A 27,197-nucleotide genomic window follows, 5' to 3' on the forward strand; every position below is an offset into this window, starting at 1 on the left:
TTTTTCCTGAATTGGGCCTTTTGTATTTCCTATTCCTATTTAAAAACTAGAACCCAGATCTAAATTTATGGTCTTTTACTATTTTGCCCATGTTTATTAAACAAGCTCAAAACTTAAGGGTTACTACAAAAATAAATGTAATCCCCGAGGTTGATCAAAGATTTAATCTGACCAGATGGAGCAAACTTGAGAGAGATTTTGACTTTCCACTCTGTTTTACAACAAGAAAGGCCATTTTTTTTTTCTCTTGCTTTCTTTGTCAGAGAAGCAGAGATCAGGCCATCCCCAGAGAAATGAGCAGGTGTGGTCATTTAAACCATGTCTGTTATATTATAAACCAGCATAAGAAACGTTTAAAATGGACTGAAAGGATCTGCTAAACAGTTTTAATGTTTTATTCTAAATCCTATTTATTCAGTCAAGACCTGACCAAGTTGGCAGTGAAATATAGTAGTCTAACCAGACCTCGAAAGCCCTTGTAATTTTTTTATGTTTTCTGTAGAAGGTGAATAGGTGAGCTTCGGTAATCCCTGCCTCTGGACAAGCATGGAATTCTTTTTCTTTTCTTTTCTCTTTTTTTTTTTTTTTTTTTTGTTCATGCTTGGTGCTAATAATAGCTTAGCTTCCTGTCTCTTGATGAAAGGCAATAGTCAAGTTATTTTCTTACTTCAGTATAACATTAGGGAATTCTAAAGAGTACTTTGAGAAGCACTGCATAAAACATTTTATATTAAAATTTATTTAGTTTAATTAATATCTAATACAAACAAGCACTGTTTTTTGCTGTTGAGGGAGATAGAGATTCAGACTTTCGGTTTTGTTGGTGGGGTAAAGAGAATTGTTCTGTTACAAAATTTTTTATGGAATAAGTATAAATTATATTATTTGATTTTTTTTAAAGCTTATTTAGTGAGACACGTGTTTCGTAAGCAGAAGGACTTGTTGTGTATATTTTTCAAGTGTCTGAATAAAACTATTTCCTATTGTAAAAGACACCTTTGGGTGGGTAATGACCTTAGAAACTACACTGACATTTTCTCATGTTCTAATTCACTTTTACAAATCCATGGCACATTTTTGGCCTAAAGTAATGTCTTTCTGTGACATTTGCGGCAAGACTAAAAAGGACCCCCCATAGCAGCCATTTTTATTTGATTCCTAAGATCTGAAGGCAGCTGAGAGAACAATTGGGTGAGGTGGAGGGCTGGGGCAGCTTGATTTTCTTGTTCTCTGTGAAATGAAACTAGTCTTTTTCCTCCTTCCCCCTAAAAGCAGAATCTGCTGGGGGTTGTGGCTGTGCTGGGGCTGCTGGGTGCCACTGCAGATCACTTTAATTACTACAGCTAAGGAGGGTAAAATTAAAAGCAGCACCATTGGAGCACTGGAAGACAGCTCGCCTAGGTGTCGGTGAACTGTGAAATATAAAAATTGCATACCAATACATTTTTATGGAAAGGAAACAAGGAATTACATTACTTATTCTAGAAGAGTTTGTCCGTAACTCGTCAAGTTTTACTAGCGCCTCTCTCGGTAGCAGATCATAGACCATTTCAGCGCGATAAGGAAAACGGCAAGCCGAAGCTTCAAGACAGGCAAGGAAAGGCTGAGTATGTTTTTAGCTTGTGTCCAAAGTTATTAGCTTTGACCCAGCTTGTGTGTGATACTTTCCGTCTGATGCATTGAAGTGCAGGCTCGTTGGCCTTGCCCTGAAGACAGCAACACTATGTTCACCTCTCTCTTAGGAGTTATAAATGAGTATAAACAAATTAGTTCACATCACCTGTCTTCCTGAGTATCACAAGGGCAACTTGAACTGATTTGTAAAGAACAAGAACTTGAATATCACAATAATAACAATGGAGTCTTAAAAATGCTTAGGAGCAGAGATTGTGTAAGACTATTGCTTTGAAATCTCAAGACCACACTAAATATATTTCTTACTATGGCATTTGCAACATGTATGATGTTAAACGGTGTATCTAAGCGAGATTCAGTCCCTGTCAATCAAGATGCCAGTAGCTATCACAGGGCGCTATGCAGAGCAGAGACAAAACAAGCAGGGCATGAGAACACACCGAAGTCTCCTCAAAAGGCTGTTGTAGCTTCTAAGAAGTCGTTCATGGGAAGGGAGGCCTCTCAAAATAAGCTCCCGGCTACTCTACCTGTAGCACATCCATTTTAGAAAGGCACAGTCTGCCTCCTCAGTCATTCTAACCCTGTAGAAAAGGCAAATGTCTTAGAAACAATAACTATCAGCTTTTCAGGTTTATGCAGTGAGGTAAATGGCTTCCCTTTAATGATGGTGGCCCTCAAGAGTTTCCCAAGTAAACTGATGATTTACTTTGGCAGCAGGTCAGTCTTTGTCTTATTTTGTGAGTAGAGTAGTCAAAAGAAAGATAACAAAAATATATTTCTGTGCTTAAATTCAGGCATCATCAGAAATATTACCAACATACTTGAGCAGTTTGCAGTGAATGCTTTACTAAACTAATGAAGTGGTTATTAGCCCTACTCTCTGGTCATGTTGTCTTTGGACATAAACAGTATAGCCATTTTTAGTAAATCTTGTAAAATTCTCAGAGTTTGTTGCCATCTATTGTTTAAATATTTCCAAACAAACTGACTGTGTGTCATGCTGAGTATTGAACTCAGGTCCCATGCATAGGAAGTAAACATTCAATAATTGAGTTATATCCCCAATTCCTATGATCTGACTTTTAGTGGAAACTACATATAAATGAAACAGTTTTACTTAGAATGAATCTTTTCATAAAGAAACTAGAAATTTAGGACTTCCCAATTAAGCTAAAATTGTTTATGTATTCAGTTGATACAATTGCAGTTTTTTTCCTTCATGAATTTTTGTGGAGATGGGGAGGCATGGTGCTAGGGATTGGACCTAGAGCTTTTCCCAAACAGACAAATGCTCTACCACTGAGCTACATTCCCGTGACTTTTAACAATTATCTTTTATTTTCTCAGTTGGTTCTTGCGGGTGAGAAAACAAACAATACAGATATGCCATCCCACTGGAGAGCTGTGTGGGTCCAGGCAAAATTGTCTCTGTGGTATAAGGACATTAGTGAAAAAGTAAATTAAGGCAATCTGATAGGGAACTAGAACTCTGTCAATCAGGCTCAAGATTTTGCGCTGTGTCTATAAACTTTGTTTACTGTAGGGTTTTATGAGTTGTAACCTGCCCTTGCCGCCTGTTAATGAGGCTAAATCTTGCTACTTGAGAATTGAATTACAGCACACCTCTGGGCTAATGGTTATAAACAGAGAGTCCCATTAGGGCTGCATTCTGATTTGTTCATTTGCATTTTTCTATTGTGTGGAGAACAATGAAGGGTAAATAAGTACAAATAAACAATTTACATAGAAATTGCTAAAGTGTGGTGACTAGTGTTCAGAGTTGTTTTTATTAATGGTTGCCTACTTTAGCACACACTCTTAGTGAACGCTTAGCCTACATTTGGGAGGTTGTAGCTTGTGAGAAAGAAAATAGGTTCCAATTTGTACTGGGAAAGGCAGAGTCGTGTTTTTTAAATAAGTTAAAATGACCAAGGACTACTTCATCTTAGTGTGAATCATCATATCCTGACTCCATAAGAAGTTATTATTCATGCAGTGAAATTGGCTTAAATCTTGATGCCTTCGGCATATTAAATCATGGTTTTTATTAATGTTCCCACTCTCCTTAAGATGAAGGGTGCTGGGTTAGTAAAGGCTGTTTCTTGTTCAGCTGGTCATGTAACTTGATCTTTTGGGATTTGTTTTGGTTTTTCTTTTAGTGGCTTTGTTTATTGGGGTGAGAGGCAACTAAGTCAGAAAGAGGGACATTCTGTCCACCTTGTGGATTCCAGCCATCCACCTCAAGTGTTTTTACCCTCTGAGCCATCTCACCTGCCTCTTGATTCTGTTTCTGTTTGTTTTTGTATCATTGTAGGCCAGGCTAGCCTAGAATTTATGTTAACTAAGGCTCCCTTTAATTCCTGATTCTCTTGCATCCATCTCCCAAATTCTGGGATAATAGATGTGAGCCACAGCATCTGTTTTTTAACAACATTTTGGGGATCATATAATTTAGTAGTTAAGAAGAAGGGCTATGGAGTCAGACATGGGTTGAATTATTGGATATTTTGCTGTGTGGCATTTGGACTTGAAGTCTGTTGTTACTAGTTGAAAGGGGTAGGTTATAAGAATTCAATGAATTAATGAATATAAAATGCTTAACACATGAAAGCTCAAGAAATATAGTAACTATCATTAAAATACCATCAAACCTCATCTTCATTTATTCATGCTGTATATTCAAAGTCCAGAAAGACGGATAATAAGTGAAAGATTTTTTTGTATATTATCTTTATGTCTTCATTCTTACCCTGCGCTTCACAAATGCGCTTGTTTCCAGAGGCTAAGAAACCATCTCTGGAGTGTCAGAGCTCCCACGACGTCTCACTACCCTACCCCAAGAACTCCCATCTCTACAGTTATGTTAATGTCATGTTTTCTACAGAAGCACTGTATTTACAGTATAGAAAACTAAAATAAAGGACTACTTTCAGGCTGTTCTTGTTTCAAGTGAGGTCTTGCTGTATAATCATCGAAGCTTGCCTCAAATTCAAAATCCTCCTGCCTCTGCCTCTCAGTTGCTTCAACTATAGCTGCAAGCATCCTCAAGTAGCTACACTGAACATGCTGAGCTCTGAAGACTCCACTGTAACTGTTCCATTGGACACTGATCAGATTCACATTTCTCTGAACCATTCAACAGCCTCGCCTCTTGATGTGTCTAAAATAATATGGAATTGTGTAGTTATGGAGGTTGGTTTGGGTGCTGCTTTCTGGCTGTGTTGTTTAGTCTTTTCTTCTGTGCCCTGTGTTTATGAATAAGGTGGAAATTATAAACACTTAGTGAGTTTGCTTTAGCACTTGGGATACAATGTAGTCAGTAGTATGTATACAACATGCTTCATATCAAAGCACAGATGATGTGTGGTTAACCTAGTGTTAGCGACTATAAGGCCAACCTCTGGATTAAAGATCTCTAATCTTTGATTTACACACATTCTCTTTGTGTCTTTTTATTGTGCTCACAGGTTTCATGAGTTATGATACTTAACATTCTACCATCATATGGAACTCCAGTTTTCATTTATTCATGTGGTTTTATTGATTCAATTCATTCTACTCACTGTTGTTTTTGATAGTTAGAAGTGTGCCAATTTGCCTACCAAGAATTTGAGAGTGTGCCCCTAGGCCTACCTGACACATCTATTAATCTAGTCTTATTGATTTTGATGATGCCAAAAATCTCTTGGGGTTTTTTTTTTTGTTTGTTTTGTTTTGTTTCTTTAGCTACCTCAAAAGAAAAAAATAATGACTTTTAAAGTACCCAGATTTGAGTTTCACCTCTCTGGTTTCTTCCCTGTCTACCAAGCCTGATTGCACCTCTCATTTCTTGAGTAACTTCTGACTTTCACAGTAATAGGTTGTTTTTGTTTATTTGTTTTTGAGACAGGTTTATCTATTTAGCCCTGGCTGGTCTTGAACTCACAGAAATCCTCCTGCCTCTGCCACTTGAGTGCCTTTTCTTGAAAGCCTCTTCCACTTTGATTTTCATGTTCTTGTTCTCTTCTGCCACACCCCTTACATAAGTACCAGGGTTCTCCATGTTTCACTCAATGGCCTCCTTATTCCTCTTCAGGCTTCCACGTATTCATCCTTCAGCCTTGTGGCTCTGACTTTACCTCACACCATAGCCTCAGACCAGCTTCCCAGCTCACTGCTACAAGGCACTCAGACATCCTGTTGCCTCTTCAACCCTCCTCTCTCTTAGCCCAGATGTTGGCTCCTTATGGCTGGCTTCTGTTAGTTTCCTGTTTATTATAAGTCTATAGTTGCAGTTCCCATTCCATTTTAACTGAGTCATATTTTCCTCCTTACATCCACACCTCTAACAAAAAAATTGAGATAGAAATTGATTCTCAGATATGTTTCTTACATCTCTTTTACCTATTCCCTATAGCACTTCCTCTTCCTGAACATTCTTATAAAAACATATAGGTTTGTTAGGCTGTTCATAAACCTGCTAATTTATGTCTTTCCAGTTCCTTGTGTTAACTTATATTTCACTGTTGCTAGATTAATCTTTCATTCCTCTAAACTTTAGGAAGCATGTATATAAAAACAAACAACCAAAAAAAAAAAGCCAACATTTCAAGCCACTAAGGTAGTGGTTCCTGCTGCTTTGGGCTTGGGGCATGTTTCTCTGGGTCGGCCTTCTAGTCTTTACTGCTGTATTGTCCTTTCCTCCTCGGTTCACTTGCAGCAGTTGCCAGAACCAGACCACCTCAGTCTCTGTCAGTTCCACTCCTGCAGGTGCAGCAAAGAAGTCTGCCCCGCCCCCAGCCAAAACTGTTGTTTCAAAAGTTATAATGAAATACTGCTTTAAAGAATGTTTACATGTGTCTTAGTTTTGTTTTTTTTTCTTTTGTTCTTTTTTCCTATTGTTGTGTTAAATACTTGGGTAAGAGCAACTCAAAGGAGAAAGGCTTTATTTCAGTTCACAGATGAAGTGTAGTTCATGATGGTGGGAAAATCCAGGCAAGAGGAACCTAAAGTCACTGGTCACATTACAGCCTCAGGGCAAAGAGAACAATGAATGCTCACATGCTGCTCAGGTCCTTTTCTTCACTCTCTAGTCCAGGACCTCCCAAGCCATGAATGGCACCATCCAGTGGGTCTCTCTCCCAACCTCAGCTAATGCCCAGAGGCTCAGCTCTCAGGTGGTTCTATATGCTAGCAAGCTGACAGTCCATACTGGTGACTGTCACACACACACACAAGACTGTACAGTGGCTGAGGAGGAGCACGAGGTCCCACCAGTGAAGAGAGTGGGATGTCAGAGGAGGCTGAGTGGATTAGGCTGGATCTTGAAGACTTAGTAGATGTTAAATGATATGAGAACCATGGTCCAGGAAGAGGAGATGATATATTCCAAGCCACGGCTATTAAATATTTAGTATGGACATGTTTTATGGAGGTTAGAAAATGTTAGGGAAGAGAGACCTATTAAGATACTGGAGCCAGCTTATTGTAGGATTTATCTTGCTTTTTATAAACTTTCAAGCTTACCAAGCAATTTCCCATTGTATTAGATATCTCTCTCTCTCTCTCTCTCTCTCTCTCTCTCTCTCTCTCTCTCTCCCCCCTCCCCTCCCCTCCCTCCTTTCCTCCCTCCCTCCCCCCTCTCTCTCGTGTGTGTGTGTGTGTGTGTGTGTTTGTGTGTCTTGTGTGTGTGTGTGTGTGCACGCATGCAGGCGCACATGCGCTGCGGAAGGCTTCAGATGTATTCTTCTATCATTCTCCACCTTGGAACCTGGACCTAGCAAGTGCCAACAATTCCCCAGTCTCCATGCTGCCATGGTGCTGGGGTTCAGTTGTACAGGGAGATCACGCTGGCTTTTTACATAGGTCCTGGAATCAGATCTCAAGTCCTCACAGTAGCTTAGGGTCTTCTCAGAACTGCTGAGCCATCTCTTGAATCCATGCTTACAATTCTTAATAACCCCTTCTAAGTAGTCAACAACTATCTACCTATTTGTTGAAGGTTTTAGTAATTTTAAATTCAAAACTTATTAGACATTATCAGGTTTTTTTTTCCTTATTTTGCCTCTGGAGGAGATGTAGCAAAAAAAAAAAGAATTCTGTTATTGTTGGCATTTTTTAAAGTTAGAACTGTTAACTGGCCTACTCTCTTCACTCTTCCTCTATGGAAAAAATAGCATCCCTGTACTTGATCTAAGTCAGATTGCTGTATTTTATAGTATCAAGGCAACTTTTAGACAGTGCTTAGTACCTTTATTAGAAAATAGCAAGTTAAATTTTATTCCTAAAAAAATTAATTATTAATCAAGATTCTATTCTGATTATTGGGACTTTCTTCTCCAAGTCTGTTTTTTATTAATAATTTCTTCCTTTTCTTTAATAGTTTGTGTTGCCAAACATTCTTTAATTTAAATTTGTGATGGACATTTTAATACAGTGATTTCTAAATATTTTAAAGAACTGATTCTAAGATGTCTTTTAAAAATGGTGTGACATCCAGCTGATGCAGAGCGTCCTGTTTCTAATGTGGGCCAAGCACCATGCTGTAACCAGTTACTATCACGATGATCAGATTGAAAATGAAATTGCATTTCTGTCAATTACTGAGTTGGCAACTGTTCAATATATCTTAGCAGCAAGATGAAGAAAGACGTCGGCAGCTGAGAGAGAGGGCTCGTCAGCTAATAGCAGAAGCTCGATGCGGAGTGAAGATGTCAGAACTTCCCAGCTATGGTGAAATGGCTGCAGAAAAGTTGAAAGAAAGGTCAAAGGCATCTGGAGGTGAGCTAAAGAATCTTGTCGCACATTCTACAGAGAACCCAGAAATCTTCAACAGACCTTTTAGGACTTCCTATTCTTACTTCAAAATGTTACATAAAACCATAAACTTTCTAGCCTATTGATATGAGTGATTTGTTTGTCTTAAGCCAAGGGAAATATAGTAAATCAGAAGATAAATGTTATTTTTTCCAGGTCAATGTGCCTTAATTTTTAATGCAAGCATCATTCTTCAGCTTGGACATAGGAGCATAAGCCTGTAACCCTGGCAGGGATGATTTCAAGCTGGAGGCTGGCCTTGGCTGTATAACCAGACCCTGTTTCAAAAAGAAGAAGACAAAGGAGGTGGCGGGGGGTGGGGGGAGGAAGAAGAGGAGATTATAGTTTTTAGGTTTATGATATCCCTTGATGCCTTATTGTTGGAAAAGTAGGTGAGATGCAATCAAGTCCTTAGTGTCTAGACTGTAGGATTTGCTAGTGGTGAGCTCTTCCATGGGAGATGTGGTCTGATTTTGTGTTGGAGATGGAACCTGGGTCTTGTGCATGCTAAGCATGCATTTTGCCATTAAGCTTTCCACCGGCTCCAGCCTTTCCCTTCAATGAGACCTTTTAAGTGGTATTTTTGTGCTGGTGAGACGGCTCAGTTAGTAAAAGCACTTTCCACCATTGCCTGGTCACCTAAATTCAGTCCTTGTACATACATGGTGTAAGTTAAAGAATCTTAAACTAAAAGTGTAATCTTAAAGTCAAAGTGTAAAACATTGGCCTATGACCTCCACATGTGGTCTATGGTACAGTCATCCCCCCACCTCCCATGCACACACATAAAATGTGATAAAATTTTGTGTCGTTTTGGCAAGGTATGGTGGTATACACTTGTAACCCCAGCATCAGGAGGTAGAGCATCAGGCCTAGGCTGCGGGAGACTTCTCATATCCCAACATGTAAGAATCATTACTGTGTTCCCCATCAGTTTTCTTCAGGTCAGTTCTATTGTCCTGACTCTGAGACAGTCATCTTCAGTATTTGCAGATTACTCTAAGCTCAGTGTTGAGACTAGGACCATATAAAATATAGAGTTTTAATTTTTCCTCTCAGTGCTCAGTTTGGTCATCCTTAATTTGAAACTGCACTTTTACTAGGAGTACATTCAAGAGGCCTGTGAGCTTTTTACTTCAAAGTAAATTCAAAGATACATAATCTATTTATCTAATAAAATTATGTAATGAAAGTGTCAGGTACCTGTCCTTAGTTAACCCTAGAACAAGAGTAGGTAAATGAGGGCTTACATACAGCTTGAGAGAGCTGGAACTGAGGAAGAGTCTTGCCTGTTCTGTAGTAAGTTTCTACGAAGTAAACTAGAACTTATTGCTAAGACTTTTTAATTGGTTCCTTATAGTAGAAGCTTACTGTTGTAAGATGGCAGTGTTAAGGATGCTAAGAAAAAGTTGTAGTTAATAGCACAGGATACATTGCCTACCTATGCAGCTGGTGCTGTCTTTGTGATACAACCCAAGTTGAGGGCTTCAGATGTAGTTCAGTGGTACAGTATTTGTCAGTCATTGTAACTAACGCACACAGGCACACACATGTGGAATAAATAAAACAAATTGTTGAAGGCTATCAACCCTCTCCTCAGATGAGAAATTTAAAAAAGAAAAGAAAAAATGCAAGTGTATATCAAGATTAGGCTAGACCAAGAAACCTTTAGGGTTGCAGCCCGTGACTGGAGCTCTTCCTACAGTCAGGGAAAGCAAAGACCTGGACTTGACATCACATCACAGTCAAAATGACTGCAGTGAACCAGGTGAATGGAAGAGTAAGGGCAAGGTTGATGCTGTTCTCTCCTGTCTGACCACCTCCAGTCTGTATGGACGTGTCATGGCTGAGCAGTAGTTGCTTGCCTGCCTGGCTGGCTTGTTCCACATAACATACTGATCCCATTTCCGTCCACGGTGAGAAATGGTGAGATTCTCTTGGTTTTGGGGTTCTGTACAGTTCTGTTGACTCTATGAATATTTCTTTACCAATTCATGGATGGATACCATGACTCTATAACTTGGCGATTTGTGAACATTACTACAAAAACAGAAAGGATTAAGATTGACCTGAGGCAAGTGGAGTGGGCCTGTTCTCTGTTCTCAGGAGTAAGTCTCGGTCTGTGTCCATGAAGGAGCAGATGTAAGCCTGACTTCCCTCACCTTGGTGTCTTGCCCTGATCTCGTGTAAACTGTGAGTTGGAGAGACCTTTAGGGAAAGGTAGAGTTGTGAGAGTCTTCCTAAGATCCAAACACTCATACATATGCACTTACCTGTCTAGCAGCTCCACCGCCTGTCTAAGCCAGCCGTCAGCAAACTCCTTAATGTGTCCAGAGTAAATACCACCTGGTCTCCTCTGAAACACCCCACTCCGCCTGTGCAGGCTGAAAGCAGCCTTGAGTTATATGTGAGTGAACAGGCATAGTGTTTCTGTCCTCAAAAGTGATGGGGCAGATTCTGCTCCTGGCTGGTAGTTTGCTGATCCTTACATAGCCCAACCAAAGTTCACATGGATTCATGGGAATCCAGATCCTGTGGTAACACAGCATAGTGTGAATCACTAAATGTGTTGAACCAAAATAAAATCTTAAAGATTTTCGGTGATTTTTATTTTCTTCTTCTTTTAGGACTGTAATACTTAAATTGCATTTTCTTTTGTTTGGTCTCTGTAGAACTTTGAAAGGTCTGAATTTTATGGATACCTTGGTTAAGAATTACAAAGAAAAAAAAACAGAAAGAAAGGTTTAGTGAGAAACTTCTTTCTGAATCTTTTATTTTTCTGAATATATTTTCAATGACAGCCTGGATTTCTTTTCTTGGCATTATAGATATTCCTTTATGTTGTCACCAGATATCCTGTTTTCATTTACCTGTGAGGAAAGTGTATAGGATTGGTTATATTACTGTGCTGTGGTAGTGCAGTGTCAGAGCTTTATCCAGCTCATAGGACTGTGCAGAGCCAGCCAGCACACATGTTCACATTCCTTTGCATAGCTGGTACTTAGTTCTCCTGTGCACAGAGCACAGAGCATCCTGTGCTCACTCTCACTTAGGCAGCGGATCTCCGCCGTTAGTTCTGCCCTGCTCACCTGCTAGATTTTCCACCGTCAGCCATGAAGACAACTATATTGATCAATGTATGTGTGGATACATAGATATAAATACAGTGTCCTTCAATACACACATGCATGTGTGCACACATACACATAAACATGTATTTGAGTTCTGTTAGAATGCATTAAAGTTTCCCAGCTGCTGGGATGTTGTAACTGCTGAAAAGAATTTAAAGTTCATTTCAAAACCAGTTAGTGACTGGAAAGTAAAATCTTGTTCATAGGCTAAACTGATAGATCAGTTTTTATGTTTGTCTTCCCAGATAGTAATCATTTTATGTAAGTCTAACAATACAAATATAAACACTGAGTTAATCCATCTAGATTATTGGTGAGTGGTAATATAGATGGAAGTCATTTTTTTCCTGGAGAGAACACCTATGGCACTTGTTTAACACGAGACAGGACTTGGCAACTTACAAATACCTGTACCCCTCCTCATTTCTGTTCTTTACCACTTCCCACAGCAAAACCATTGTCTGAGGTTGAGTGAACTGTTCTCACCTCATTCCTTCCCCATAACCTCGTGTTCAGTCAGGTATGAATCCTGTTATAGCTCCTCTACGTTAGGCTCTCTCTTCTGCTTCTTCAGGTCACAGAGTTCCCAACACCTAGATTTCCCACCTGCAGCTTTTCTAGTCTCTACAGTTCTCAGCAGCTAGGTCAGCATTGGCATCACAGTCTGTGCAGTGCTTACTGTTTCTCTCACAGAAGGATATGAACATATACTTAAGAACCGTACTTAGGAGGCATATTGACGCTGTCTGATATATAAAGGACCTAAGGTGCCACTACTGCTGCCTGTGAACTACATCCTTTTCACAGCTGGTTACAAGCAGATATTTTGGCTAAAATCTCCATACTCTCCAGAAGCATTGTGATCGTGTTAGTGCTTTGATATCTCTCCATTCCAACCAGCTAGCATTTAAGCTGCCCATTCCGCCCCCGGGCTATCTCTAGTTCTGCCCTTCAGGCCTCACCTTCTGTCATTTCCCTTTAAGTTATTGTACCTGAGCAAACTGGACTTGGAGGCATCCTCTGAACAGAGCCTGCCCTTCCTGCTTTCATGCCTGTGGTGTCCTCCCCTCAGTGACTTAACTTGAATTTAGTACTTCCAAGAAAGAAATCCTGGCATCATTGGCAAAATGAAATCTTTCTACCTTTTGAATTGCTCTGTACCATATTTTTACCACATAACTCATGTCCTACATGGCATTAGAATTACTTGAATAGGTTTGTTCTGTGTAGAATAAATGTCTTATAAAAAATTAACTATCTCCTCAGCATCTAGCACAGTGTTTTGCAGTTACCTAACAGAACACTATAGATCAGTGTTTCTCAACCTTCCTAAGGCTGTGACCTTTAATACAGTTCCTCATGTTGTGGTTGACCCCCACACCACCATGAAATTATTTTGTTACTATTTTATAACTATAATTTTGCTACTATTACAAATCATAATGTGGATATCTGATTAGATCTCAATGGGGTCGCGACCCACAGGTTGAGAACCACTGATATAGTTTGTTTTGTTTTTGAGTAAAAGAATGAATTCTGCATTCTGTACTTTGGCTTTAGATTAATTGTGGTTAGCAATAATTAACACAATTGATTGACAGCAGCCAAGTATAGCTAGCTGTCCTGAAACCATTAATAGTTAATGTCTCTGGCACAGATTACTGCAGAAGTGTTTGACTACCTTTTTAGCACTTGGGATTATTTGCTAATTCATTTGCTAAGCTACAGAATTATTTTGAGAAGTTTTGAGGACCGTGAAGTTAAGGTGTTCACCTTCAGGAAACGAGTGGAATAGCTGTGCTGGCCGTAGTTGATGAGAAGGAGCTGTCAGCTGACTGTGCTGGAGTGATGTAGCCCTGCTTGAGATTCTGCTCTAAAGGCAGCCGCAGGGTCTGTACCTGCCTCCCCTACGCCAGGAGGAGGCTCTTCTCAGTCCTTTGTTTGTTTGTTTGTTTGTTTGTTTGTTTGTTTTCTTCTAACTGCCTTATACAGTAGATGGGAACCTGTTTAATGTTAACTGTCATTAGCATTCTTGGTGGCAACTTGGGAAGCCCAAACAAACAGGATGTGCCTATACAATCCTATCGAATAAATGATAAAAATGAAACTCAGAGTTTCAGAGGTTTTTCAGTAAGTCAACTTTATTTCCATGTTATTGTATTAGTGATTATTAGTAGATTATACAGTAAAACACAGGGACTTAATGAGTTCAGTGATTCAGAGACAGCAGATGGCAAATTGTCCAAACCTCTGTGTCTGCTTTGATGTGATAACTGAGCTTTAACATAAGAGTGTAAACTATAACTGTTAACCCACTAGTGAAAAGTCACTTATGGCCAAGTTCTTAACTTGCTTCATCCTTGTGAGACTTCAGAGTAACTGTCATTGAAATATTCGTTTTTCTTCTTTGAAATTGAGGACAAGGGGTATAAAAATATGAATGATATACTAACATTATTGCTACATATTCTTACAGATGAAAATGATAATATTGAGATAGATACTAACGAGGAGATTCCTGAAGGCTTTGGTGTAGGAGGTGGAGATGAACTTACTAATATAGAAAGTGACCTTGATACTCTCGGTAATTTCAAATTATAAATGTTTCATGTCCTATTGCATGGCAAACTTTATGGTTACGTTTTTAGATCATCAATAATAATTTATTTTTTTCCTCTTTTTATATTTTATGCCCTCACTAATTAGCCAACCTCACCTTCCATAAATGTTCATGTTATTTTGTTTTCATTTAAATGTTCAAATAGCTTAACATTGGGAGAGTAAATTATGACATAAGTCCTTTTATTACTAGTAATCACTCTAAGTTTCAGTTTATAGGCATTCAGTGAGTGGCTTCCTCACTACTTCAGTGTTTTGATATGCTACTGTGTACTGCATGTGGCATAACTATGGAATGATTCAGATCAAATCTAAACCCATAAGTCAGACTCACCTGTTTAGAATTACTAATGGTAGTACTGGGTATATTGGTGCATAAGGCTGAGACAGGAGGATAATGAGTAAGTTCCAGGATAGCCTGAACTATATAGTAAGTTTGAGGCCAACCTGGGTTATACTGTGAGATATTTTTCTATAGTCTTACTGAGTTATTTTGCAGTTTTTTTTTTTTGCTTGCTTTCAATATTATTACTGTTTCACATATGCTGAACAATTGGTTAGAGTAGGACACTCTGAAAACTCCTTATTTAGCCTAAAGTCAGATTAATGTCACACCTCATGTCATGTCAGTAAGTCACACTGCAACTCATCTTTTAAAATATAAAAATGCTTTTGGGTGTGCATTCTGTGTGCCTCACCTCCATAAATAGCAGCAGGTAGCAATCCAGAGTTTCATATACCTGAGTGCTCCAGAAACAGTTCTCGAGTTGAACTCTCACAGCAGTAAAAACTCTGGATAAGGAGTAAAGTCTAATAATGAGTGTCCTTCCCTGATGATGATGCAGGGAGGACACAGCCTTGCTCCCCGCTGCAGTCCGACCTGCTTTGTCTCCCCCACTTCCAGCTACTGCTTCCCCTGAAAACAATCCAGGGTCTTTTTAACCACAGCAGCAGTTGAGAAAACTCATGGCCTTTTGTCAGCATCTCCTTCAGGACTCAGTATTAAGATATACTATTTCTACACAGCAGCCAGTGTACTTAAAGTTGTTCAAGAAATAGAGAAAGGATTTTAAATGTTTAGCTCAAAACTAAAACCACCTTTTAGTTCATTTTTAATAAACCTTTTTTTATTTTAATTTTTTTTTCATGTTTACAGGTGCTCTTCCTGCAGGCATGTCTGTCTGTGCACCAAGTATGTGCCTAGTGCTTTTGGAGGCTGGAAGGAGGTATCAGATCCCCCGAGATTGCAATTACAGCCAGCAGCCAGTTTTGTGCCTCCATGTGGGTGCTTGGAATCGAACCTGGGTTTTTAGAAGAGCAGCCAATTTTTTTTTTTTTTTTGGTTTTTCGAGACAGGGTTTCTCTGTGTAGCCCTGGCTGTCCTGGAACTCACTCTGTAGACCAGGCTGGCCTCGAACTCAGAAATCCACCTGCCTCTGCATCCCAAGTGCTGGGATTAAAGGCGTGCACCACCACTGCCCGGCAAGCAGCCAATATTCTTAACTGCTGAACCATCTCTCCAGCTTCTAGCTCTTTCTTAAAAACAGTAGAATTTATCTTCAGTTTCTCTTTATGAAAATATTTGTGTTGCTGTCTGCTTGTCCTCCCTTTACAGTTACCACAAATTTCTTCCTTAGAAATTGAGCAAGGGGAAGAGAGAGAGGAGAGAGGGAAGTGAACTCTTAACATCTTTTTCCTGTGAGGACTTGAAAATAGACTCTTGATTATGGAATTATAAAATCAGTAAAAGCTACATGTATGTCCTTACTTAAAATAGATTGGAAAGATAAGAAAATTAGCCATTTCTTGGGTAATGTGGAGAAATTAACTATTGTAACTTTTGTAGGATTTTTTTTAAAACTGGCAAATTTTAAGCCTAGCTAGCTTGACTCTTGTACTTGAGGAAAAACATAATAAATTCTCTCAGAGATGGAGAGGTGGTTTATTCAGGAACGTGCTTGCAATGCAAGCATGAGTCTCTTAAGTTCAGATCTTTAACACCCAGGTAAAAAAGCCCCTTTCTGTAATCCTAGCCCTGAAGTCAGGAGACAGGCAGGTCACTGGAGCTTGCCAGCCAACCAGGCTAGCCCAGAAGGTGAGTGCCAGGTTTACTGACTGAGAGAGCCAGTCTCAAAAATATAAAACATCCAGTATCAGTATTTGACACATGCATACATATACATACACACAAGCAAATCCACACATGTCCACATACATACACATAAAAAATAATAAGTAAACAATAAAAAGTAAAACTTGAGAGACTTCAGCGCTAAAACGGAAAACATGTCTCTGTCTCCTATTTGGTATAGATGTTTTGCTTCATTTGAGATAGACTCTCACTGTAGCTCAGGCTGGTCTGGAACTCACTGTGATAGCCTAGTCTACCCTGGAACTGGTAATCCTCCTGCATCAGCCTCCTAACTGCTGGGATTACCAACTCCCCCATAATCAATGCAGCTCCTAAGCATACCAGTAAGTGTAGGCATGTGCAGACGCAGGCTTCCCAATACATAGCTGTGGTTTATGATAATAAAGGATAGGGGTGCAGCCTGGAATCTGAAGGCACACAGAAAATAGTATGATCTTTATCCCGCTTTATTTTCTCCAAAATTGCTTTATCAATATGTATATAAAAGTCATAATGTTTTAATAATAAATTGTTCAATCTTTATCTTGGTTTGACCATAGTTCATCTGATATTGTTTAAAAAAGAAGCCTGGCAGTATAAACTGAAAAATTTGCATGGAAGTAATGATAATGACATTTATTAAGAGTATTATAATTAGAAAAGTTATTAATCTTTGTGAAAAATACTATTCACCAAAAGTTGGCATGTCTTTAACAACCATTTTATTAAAAAACACCACTTTGTGTGAATTTTAAAGTAGAAATATTTGTTTCTCTATATTTTATGACTTTATATTAAATATTAATGCACTTGACAAGATAATTTGAAATTGTTTCTTTGAAAAGTTATAACCATAGTTTGGTTGCTTTCCATTTTTATCTATATTTAATACAGTCTAAAATCATGATAATTTTTATTGTATTTCTGCTGTTTAAGTAGAAAGTAATTGCAAGCATATACTATTTTGATACTGGATATATATGTACACACCTAAACACTGGATTCTGATAGTGCATGTGTTACTGAGATCATGTTAATAACATTTCAAGATGCTACTGCATGTGTGAATTTAACATACTAAAATCATCGAAATGATAGGGATAATATAATTTGAATTCAAGTGTCAGGATTTATTAGTTGTGAACACCTGTAATCCCAGCACCCTAGAGGTAGAGGCAGAAGCAGGAGGATCACTGCAAGTTTAGGCCCAACCTTTTTAACATAGTGAGTTAAAAGCTAGCCAGGAGTATAGGGGAAAATCCAATCTCAAAAAATAAAGAGACAAAGAAGCATCTCTTAAGTATCTAGTTTGTTGTATTATGTCCAATGTATACAGAGATATATACATATATATGTGTATATATATACACATATATATGTGTGTGTGTATGTGTGTGTATCATGTATTTCTGTTTTTCAGATAATCATAATGAATATTACCTGTAGCATAACTTTGTTATCTTTAGCCCCATTGACTATGTTTTTTAAGGGATTAATCTTGAGGATGAAGTATATAGCAAAAGAGCTCTCCGTGTGTCTAGTCTGTGTGTCATCCTAGCCCCAGTGTCTTTTGAAGTATAATATTCTTATGATGTCACTTAAAATTGGTAGCCTGTGTATCTCAGTCCTCTTACCTGTCATTGACAGTATTTGTTTGTTTAACAGAGCAAAATAGTAAGTTGGTGGACTTGAGGCTGAAGAAGCTCTTAGAAGCCCAGCCACAGGTGCCAAACTCCCTCTCCAGTGCTGCACAGAAAGCTGCAACTGATACCTCAGAGCAAGGAGAAAAGGTAAATCCTGCTGGCTTAGCTTCTAGCACTAGAGGTACATAGGAGCAGTTGTTGAACTCAGATTTTGCTGAGAGGAATATTGCCATGAGAATTCTAGCATGTTCTCTGTCTCCATAAATCTTTTACCCAATTAGATGAACCCCAGTTAGTGCTGTTTCTAAGAATCCATCATACCTAAGGATGGCAGTGTGGTCGAATATGGCAACTCACGCTGCTGTAAAAATGTGCACCGTGGTTGCTCTTACCTGTTGTAGCATCCTAGACTAAATGGCGCGTGTGCGTGTCACTGTTGTTATTACAGGCTTCTATATTGTCCTCACTCACCCACACCTCCCACCTCTCCTCCTCACATTCTGTCATTAGCATTTCTCCAGCTTTGGGGACAGCAGTCCTGTGTAACTTTTCACCCACCTGCAGACTGTGGGGATTGCCCTGCTGACTGAAAGGATTTCCTCCCCCTGACAGAGCAGCTTTGAAGCCCCAAAACAATGGCCCTCATTGCTCCCTGCTCCTCGTGTCTGTAATTGGTGATGAAAGTGTGTGGCAGAGGCAGAAGACTTTTCCTCTCTATCTCAGAATAAAAGGAAGCCTGGGTTGGAGCTTGTGGTGGGTTGGTGGTTTTTCTTTCCTCTCTTTCTTTTTCTTTCTTTCTTTCTTTCTTCCTTTCTTTCTTTCTTCCTTTCTTTCTTTCTTCCTTTCTTTCTTCCTTTCTTTCTTCCTTTCTTTTTTGCGTTCAATTTAGCTTTCTGCACTGGATTTAATGCAGAATGAAGCTTGCCTAAGAATAATACAATGGATTGAAAAGGCTAACTGAATTAGTGGGTTTAGAGGAATACATTTGTAAGGTAGCAGAAATTCCTAGTCATAGAAAGGTTTCTTAAGATGGGATTTGCTGGTTAATCACACTGATATTTTAGCATGCTGCCAGCCCTAAAAATTTTTAGCCACATTTGTTTATATTAGTAAAGACTTAAGTTTTAAACTATTGGATAATCATTAAAATAACAGTAAAAAGATTAATACTTTTCAAGAAGTTAAAGCCAAAAGTATTTGTATTCTAATGACCTAGTTAGGATATTATAAGGTTGATGCTAGTAATAAATACATCAGATAACTTTGAACAATTTAAAGTTGTTTCATTTTCCTGAGTTAGTTATCTACATATATGAAACTGATTTTGTTTTGCAAAAGGCTCTTTTGTAGTAATTTCTAAAGTTATTCCAACAAAACATAGCCTTTAAACAGATTGCGTTTGCGAGACTCTTTTCGGTGGTGGATTTGAAAACGGTGTTTAGTAGGAGCATACAGCGCCCATCTGCTCTTGCAGCTTTCAGCATTGATTTGGGTTTTTATTTTTTTTTTAATAAAATGCAGTTTACACATTTATAAATGAGGCATTCTGTGTTTGTGGAAAAGGATAAACTGTTACCTTCCCTTGAGGATTCTGTATCCCAGGCCTCCTTGAGGCTAGAGAATAGGCCATTGGAGGCTCCCTCATTACCGATTGTCTCAATGCACAGGAAGGCCAAAGTCTTGGGAGCTTTTGATAACCAGTTTCAGCATTCAGCAGGCTTAGCTATTAGTCATGCATCTTAGCCTTTCCCTATTTACTTTCAAAACACTTAATAAAAATAATAAAAGATTAGGTATAAAATGAAATATTTGTTTGGTACACAGCCCCTCGTATCTGCAGCTTCCACACACTGCAGTGGCTCAGTCTGCTGGGATATTTCTTGTTGATAGAACCATTTGAATTTGTTACCAGTATTAACATAGGAAGCTCCCAGAAAAGATAATTGTAGTTTCCTTGGCTGTAAAGGGCTTACTTACAAATCGGGCTTTGGAAAGTTATAGCTGATGAAATTCAGTTCAGTAGGGTAGTATTATAATCCTACCTTTTAGCCCTCGCCCAGCATTAGAGGTTATCTGAATGGGCATAAAATTGGAAACTATTTCTTCTTGTCATACAAGTCCATAGGACTACAAACTGATGGGGTAGAGTTGTGGGGGCATAGGACGTAACATGGCTTCAAATGATGCTTTTATCACCAGCAGAAGACACAAGAGCGTGCAGTGTCTGACACCGAAGTCATGGATGTTTTAAACTATGTATCCCATAGTATTTGCTGACTGGCCATAAGAACTAGCTGCTGAGCAATTTATAATGCTTTAAGATGCTACCAAGTAGCTTAGAAAAGTCAGCATCATCTTAAATTGGTAAAAATTACCTGCTTAGCATACAATTCCATATTTGGGACTACTGTGCCATCTATTCCTTTGCTTTTAGAATGGCGTGGAAGATCTCCGGACTGAACGATTACAAAAAGCAGCAGAACGTTTCAGAAACCCTGTTGTGTTCAACAAGGATTCTACAGTCAGAAAGACTCAGCTCCAGTCTTTCAGTCAGTATGTTGAGAGCAGACCAGGTAGGAGTGCTTTTAGAACTGCCTCATGATGTAACGGTATTTAACTGTAGGTGTATATGTGTTAAATGTAGAAACGCTGATAATGTAAAGCCACATTTCAATATATAAATATCAAGCTTTATAATAATTTTACATGCCTCTCCCCTTTTTTTAAGAGATGAAAAGACAGAGATCAATACAGGAAGATACAAAGAGAGGAAATGAGGAGAAGGCAGCGATAACTGAAACTCAGAGGAAGCCATCAGAAGATGAAGTACTTAATGTATATTAATTTTTTGTGTGGTTTCATGATTGCTGATAATTCCAAACTGTATGTAGAAATAGTGCCTTTATTTGTTAAAATGAGATGTTAGGTTTTTTAAGATGTCAATCTCCAGCGCATTCAAAGCAGTGTGAGAGGGGTAGGCTGCTGAATTAGTCTGCAGAGTGGTGATAATTGTCAGATAAAAAAAAAATGAATTTTTCAGAGTTCCACAGCCCCAGCTTCCTTGAGACATTTCCATCAGGGCACTTCCCATAAAGAGATTCCAGTATTGATCTACCGGGAGGATTTTAATTATTACAATAGCAGATACCGCAGGGCTGCAGTCAGAGGGAGAAGTCACATGAGACCTGCTAGAATTTCTCAGCCAACCCATTTTGTTGGCTTGGGTTAATGGGTGTTCAACCTTTCCATTATCCAGATCAGCCGTGAATTACTAGCTGAATGATGTTTGCATTAATATAATATATATGGTAATTTCTTCACTTAATTAACGGGGAGGTTCAGCTCAGTAGGGGTATGGGCTGATCATGTGTAAAATTGATTTGTGAGGGAAATATTTGATAGACCGCGGGGAGAAAGCTGCTTTTGATGGACAGCTGTGGGACAGAAGCAAGAACAAGTTTTAACTTGAATTTTTGTCTAGAAAGAAGTGCAGCTCTCTTTAATGGTGTTACTTTTGTATTATCTACAGTTTGAATATTTTCACTGTTAAAAAATTTCATCTTTTTTTGGAATTTTAAAATCATCTAAACTGAAACTCAAAGTTATCAGCAGCATTTCAGGACTCTAAAAATACCCCATTTTATGTTTTTCACCTTCAGGAGACCCAGAAAAGTCTAAGTACAAAAAAAATACCTTCGGTGGTTTCTGAGAAAGCATTTGGTGTAGCTTAGTGAGCCTCAGAGTATTTGTGTGCAGTGTGCACTCACACTAAAGAGGTCTGGTGACTAGTCCTCAGCACTGCAAAACTAAGAGACATGATTATGAATTTTGTACTGTGCAATGAAGTTTAGTGTTGCTATAATTTCTGCATTCTTGTTTGTACTGTCTGCAAAGTACAGTGTTTGTTTTATCCCTTTGGATGGGACTACAAACAGAAAAGTCCTTTAGAAAGCTCTGTGCTGTCTAGTAGGTACCTAGGAAACATCCACCAGGTTACTCTTAAATTTGATATTTCCTAAGAGCATATATTGAAATGGAGACTGTCCATTTTGTGTGAATCTTTAAACAATGTAGTGACATTGTATTCAGTGACTATAAGAGTGCCAGACTGACAATTTTCTGAAATACTTTAACTTTAAACTTATCAACTGCCATAATCAATTTAACAAGTAAAGGTAATAAAAATACAGTTTTTTAATAGTTCAGAAAGTGTATAAACTATAATTGAACATATTAATTGACCATGGGTATTTATAATAACTGTAACTCTTGGTTTTGCATCTTGCTTAAAGAATATAATTTCTCCCAGCTCTCTTAACACCAGTGTGCCTTCTGCACCAGATGCTCTGGAAAAGCATCTGACAGGACTGTGCCACTTCTGTCTCTGAATAAATAGTGCTTTACAGATTGGCGATCGTGGCTGTGACGAGTAGCAACTAAGCTATCGTTTAATACCTAGGAATCTCAAATGGTACAAGAGCTACGACAAGGGCTTTTTATTTATTGTAGCAATACCATAACTAACAACCCTGCCCATATAATATATACCTATAGAATAAAAATTAAAAATTAAAGCTATACTGATATTTCATAATAAAAGTTGTATTTCAAACAAAATTTACTGGAGCATTTTTAGATTTTGGATAACTCTGAAAGTAAATTTTCAATTACAAATATAATTTTGGTTAAAGAGAAAATTAAACAGTGAACTAGTTGAATTACATCCTAAGTAGCAAGGTTTGATATCTGCCTAGATAAAATTTATACCCCTAAAGACTAGTAACACTTCATCTCAGTATTATACAGAATCTAGCCAGAAGAAAACATAAAGACATTAAAAACTTTCAGTTGTTGATTTCCTAGATAGGGCCTCACTAGATAGTCCAGGCTAGGCTGGAACTTAGGACATAGATCAGGCTGGCCCTGAACACTTAGGCAGTTCACCTGCTTCTCTACCTTCTGAGTGCTGGAATTTCAGGCGTGTCCAACCATACTCCACCTCTTTTTATCATTTAAAATACATGTGTATATTAAATGAGATAGTTCCTACAAAACAAAAACAAAACAGATGCCTTTTCACTTTTTGTTTCTACAGAAGAAATGTGAGTCTAAAGATCAATCTCACAGTAAAATCTTGCTTCTATATATTGTACTTTTGAATGAAAGATTTAATAGTCACCAAAGCAGAATTCTTTCTGTCTTTGTTGATGCCTAAATTACTGACCTAATTTAGGGGGAAAAGCCATGTAACTAATTGTTAACTTTTTATATCTGACAATTGTGGGTGTGGATTTATAAATATTCCACTAACCAGCTGCAATGTTCAGTCTTTGCAACAGTTTGTTACACGTGATGCATATGAAAGATACCTAAATGCAGGGAGGAGTGGCATTTGGTGCTAAGGTTGAGTCTAAGTGTGTGTTTGCTTCTCTAGGTAAGTGCTTTACTAAGTGTTTGCAGAAAGGAGAATTGCAACTTACAAGTGATTTTCCCCCTTCCTGTTTGTTCTCGTTAACAGAAAGGGTTCAAAGACACCAGTCAGTATGTTGTAGGGGAATTGGCAGCACTGGAGAATGAGCAGAAGCAAATTGACACCCGTGCCGCGCTGGTGGAGAAGCGCCTCCGCTATCTCATGGACACAGGTACGGTGCCCAATTACACTGTAAACAGTTTTGGCAAATTGAGCGTTCACAAACTCTTATAGAGTTTTGGAAGTGTGAATCTTTGAAGCCTGAATGTTCAGCAAAACTGCCTTGAAAATAAAAAGGCTGCGATTTGCAGCCACCTCTCTGGGTCCTGGTGATAAGAGCGCCTTCATGGGAAGTGATAACTCACCCTGATACCGTGTGAGCCAGCACTATTGAACAGTGTGCTCATCCATGCAGAGTTGGAATACACATCTGTGCCTCATTGATATGCCACTGCTTAAAAAAAAGTAAGATCTTTACTGTTCTACTGATTCATTGGGGAAAAAGAAAGATTTGGCCAGCTAAAGCCATGTACTGCGTAAAGCAGAGTGCTGTGCATAGGGCTGGCTCTGTGGACTAGATCACTGAAATTTGAGAATACTATCTGGTTACTGATGCTCCACTATTTTTTTCAAGAGAACGGGTTTTTAAAAGTCTGTAATACTTTATGTCATAGCTGCATTTGAAAGGATTAAAGTATATAGCAAGGTTTGTAAAGATGGGTTAGCACAGCAACTTAGCTCCTGAGCGAAGGGTAGAGTGGTATTTAATGCTGATTGCCAATGAAGATTATATAGATCTAAAAGCACAATAAGCTATTGGAAAAGAACTCTATACATGTGTGCACGTGTGTGTGTGTGTGTTTCTTTAAAGTGCTACTCCTACAAATTAATAACAATTGAGGATTAAGTTCAAACCCTTCACAGCAAATTGAAGGTAAGTTATGGTATAAAAACCTACCAAAAATGAGGGTTAAAAATCTATTCCTATTAGCTGATTTAACTTTGTGGCCATTTTAAAGAATAGCAAGATTTAGAATTGGGAGGCTTTCCTGAGCTTTTTCTTGTATGCTTTCTTAAACTATATTTAATAATATAACTTTACCAGAAGTAAGCTTCTTATACAGGATATTTCAAAGTGCATGTTTTAGAGGCGTCAAAAATTAGTCAGATAGGGATGATGGGCCTGTTGTGATCCAGTGGGGATCTAATGGGCTTCATGCTGTTCTGTGAAACTCCTGAGCTGCTCCTGGGGCTCCTCAGATTTTGTTAGGATTCTCCACCTCTCTTCAAGGAGAGTGAGCTTAGGTATATTTTTCTTGAAGTAGTGGGCCTCTTGGAAGACTTGGGAGAAAAAGTTCTTCCATTTAAAACATAAAACAAACAAAAAACCATTGGAGGAAGTAGTCATTGACACATCTTGTGCTGATGAGGGGCAGATGTAGCAGGTGCTCAGGGTCCATGGATCACCAAGTGCAAGCCCTGAGCAGAATTCAGGCCACCAAAGTCTTGTCATGGCCCTTGTCCCCACACCAGAGTAGCTAGACTGTGTTTACCAGTACGCTAACGAGTCTTATGTGTGTCCTGCCTTCTGAGCAACACACAGTCATGTGGAGTAGGCATACATCTATAACTTAATATATTGTTTTACATTTATATTTTTTCTTTAGTTCCTAAAGGACTCTAAATATATTAGCTGTGCTAGCTATTAAAATGCAAATACTTGATAGTATAACTTCTCTAATAATTTTGAATTCTTTTCTTAGCCATTTTAAGGTGACTGATAATAACTCTCTGCTTTGCTTCTGTTGCATTGATAAATGGAAGATTGCCTTTGCTGATTGTACCGAACGAAGTGTATGTTACTATACAGAGCCAATCCATGGAGCCTTATGCTAGTAGTTAGGAAGCTAAAATGTTTTCCCTCTTCCATTCCTGGAACTGATCTATCAAGGGTTCTAACCAAAAGTAACTCAGGTTCTCCTCCCCAGCCTGTACATCACCAGTGCAGCCTGGAATGGCTTCTCCAGCTACAGATCCGTTTTACTTGAGGGTTATAGACTACAAATTGATTCTAGAATCCCTTTGGGGATTATCATATCCCTTATTCACAAGACAGAATTTTATCCTGAGTAGGTCTCTGCTGCAGATTCAGACTAAAACTGACCCAACTTTATAAGCTCCCAAAATCACCTTAGACTGTGACAAACCTCCTCCAGTGCCAAAAAAAAAAAAAAAAAAAAAAAGCCATACTCAGATTAAAAACTAGTTAATATATGAAACACAAGATAGTATGTTAGAAAGCAAAAGCACTAAGCTGTCATTTTTTCTTTGGGGTCCTCGTACATTCCAACTTACGTACTTTAATAGTATTTCTTTCCTGGTATGTTAGAGATGTGGGTGTACTTCCTGAACCTCAGCCTTAGAGGTAAGCACAGCTTAGCCTTCACATGTGGCAACTCAGGCTCACATAGGGGAAATGATTCATTTGCAGTGACCTTGGCTCCAACAAGGTAGTTCAGTGGGTAACAGTGCTTGCAGAACAAGCCTGACAACCTGCATTGGATCCCCAAGACCCATGGAAAGGCGGAAAGAAAGGGCTAACTCCACAAATCTGTCCTTTTGACCTCTACAGAGCAGGCATGTGCTTTTGTATGGCACATAGACACAGTACTAAATAAAATAAACTTAAAAGGTAGCATTATTAGGAAAGGCAGAGTCACAGCCTGAGTATGGGTTTTCAGCTTTTTAGCTCTTGATTCCTGTCTCTTTCCCTATACTCTTCTCTTCTTCTGCCTTCTTATTTTCTTTTTCTTTATAGAGTCTTACTATACAGCCTAGAACTCAGTCTTCTGCCTACCTCGGCCTTGCAAGAGCAGGGATTGTGGTGTACACCACCACACTCAGCATCTGCCAGATCTTTTTTTCTTTTTTTAAACTGGGAAATACTGCTCTATTTACCTTTTCTGTATACTTGTATATACAGGCTATACTCAGTTATTTACAGATTAAAAATCTACATGATCTAAAATTAACCATTTGAAAATATATGATTCTGTACATGTGCTGCATTCAGGTCTCTAGTATTTAAAGTAGTCACAGTGTTGTGTGGTTGTTGCCACCATCTACAAAAGTTTTTGCCACCAAAGTAGAAATTCTGTACTCATTTAAACAATAACTTTATTTTTTCCTTCCCAAGCCCCTAATATAGTTTTACAGTTCGCTGTCATGCTCTTCATCCTTTTTATGGTGGAGATGTATTTTAGTGTATGTGTGTACATGTTCTGTTTATCTGTCTAGCTATTAATGGACCGGTTTTTATAATTAAGTTTTTGTTTATATGTAAGAGAGTTTTTACTGTATGTTTGTGTACCACGTGTGTACATGTCTGGTGCCCATGGAGGCTAGAAGGGGGCATTGGTTCCTCTGGGGCTAGAGTTACAAACAGCAGTGAGCTGCTATGTGGGTGCTGGGAATAGAACCTGGGTTTCAGTGCTTCACTCCTAATTGACAGCTCTTATTTTTACTTTTGACCAGTGGAAACATTTATGTGTAGACATCTGTTTGAAACACCATTTCAGTTCTTTGTGTATACACCTAGGAGTGTCATTTCTGGATCATTTTAAAGTTCTATACTCAATCAAGTTGTGAAACTTAGAAATCAAAATACTTTTCCCAAATGAAACTCTGTTTCATTAAATAATACTAATGATCATTCCAGTTCCAAATTCCTAGAGTGTGAGTAACTCGAGGTTTTAAGGACTACCTATTTGAGG

The 27,197-nt window shown here is 38.6% G+C and overlaps 1 protein-coding gene across 5 annotated transcripts in view; it reads left to right on the forward strand.

The window, feature by feature from the left end:
• Window positions 1-27,197, forward strand: part of Ehbp1 (EH domain binding protein 1) — a 269,903-nt gene that overhangs the window by 198,055 nt on the left and 44,651 nt on the right. For 2 of the 5 annotated variants that reach the window (XM_028778114.1, XM_028778127.1), the window contains exons 14-18: window positions 8,247-8,394; window positions 17,977-18,101; window positions 20,389-20,527; window positions 20,683-20,789; window positions 23,473-23,596. In XM_028778114.1, the coding sequence (XP_028633947.1) occupies window positions 8,247-8,394; window positions 17,977-18,101; window positions 20,389-20,527; window positions 20,683-20,789; window positions 23,473-23,596 (643 nt within the window). The remainder of the gene's footprint in view (window positions 1-8,246; window positions 8,395-17,976; window positions 18,102-20,388; window positions 20,528-20,682; window positions 20,790-23,472; window positions 23,597-27,197) is intronic. The other 3 variants (XM_028778121.1, XM_028778141.1, XR_003712756.1) reach the window with 2 other exon arrangements.

The sequence above is a fragment of the Grammomys surdaster genome, unplaced genomic scaffold (genome assembly GCF_004785775.1).
Source record: "Grammomys surdaster isolate TR1022 unplaced genomic scaffold, NIH_TR_1.0 67, whole genome shotgun sequence".
NCBI classification, from domain to species: domain Eukaryota; kingdom Metazoa; phylum Chordata; class Mammalia; order Rodentia; family Muridae; genus Grammomys; species Grammomys surdaster.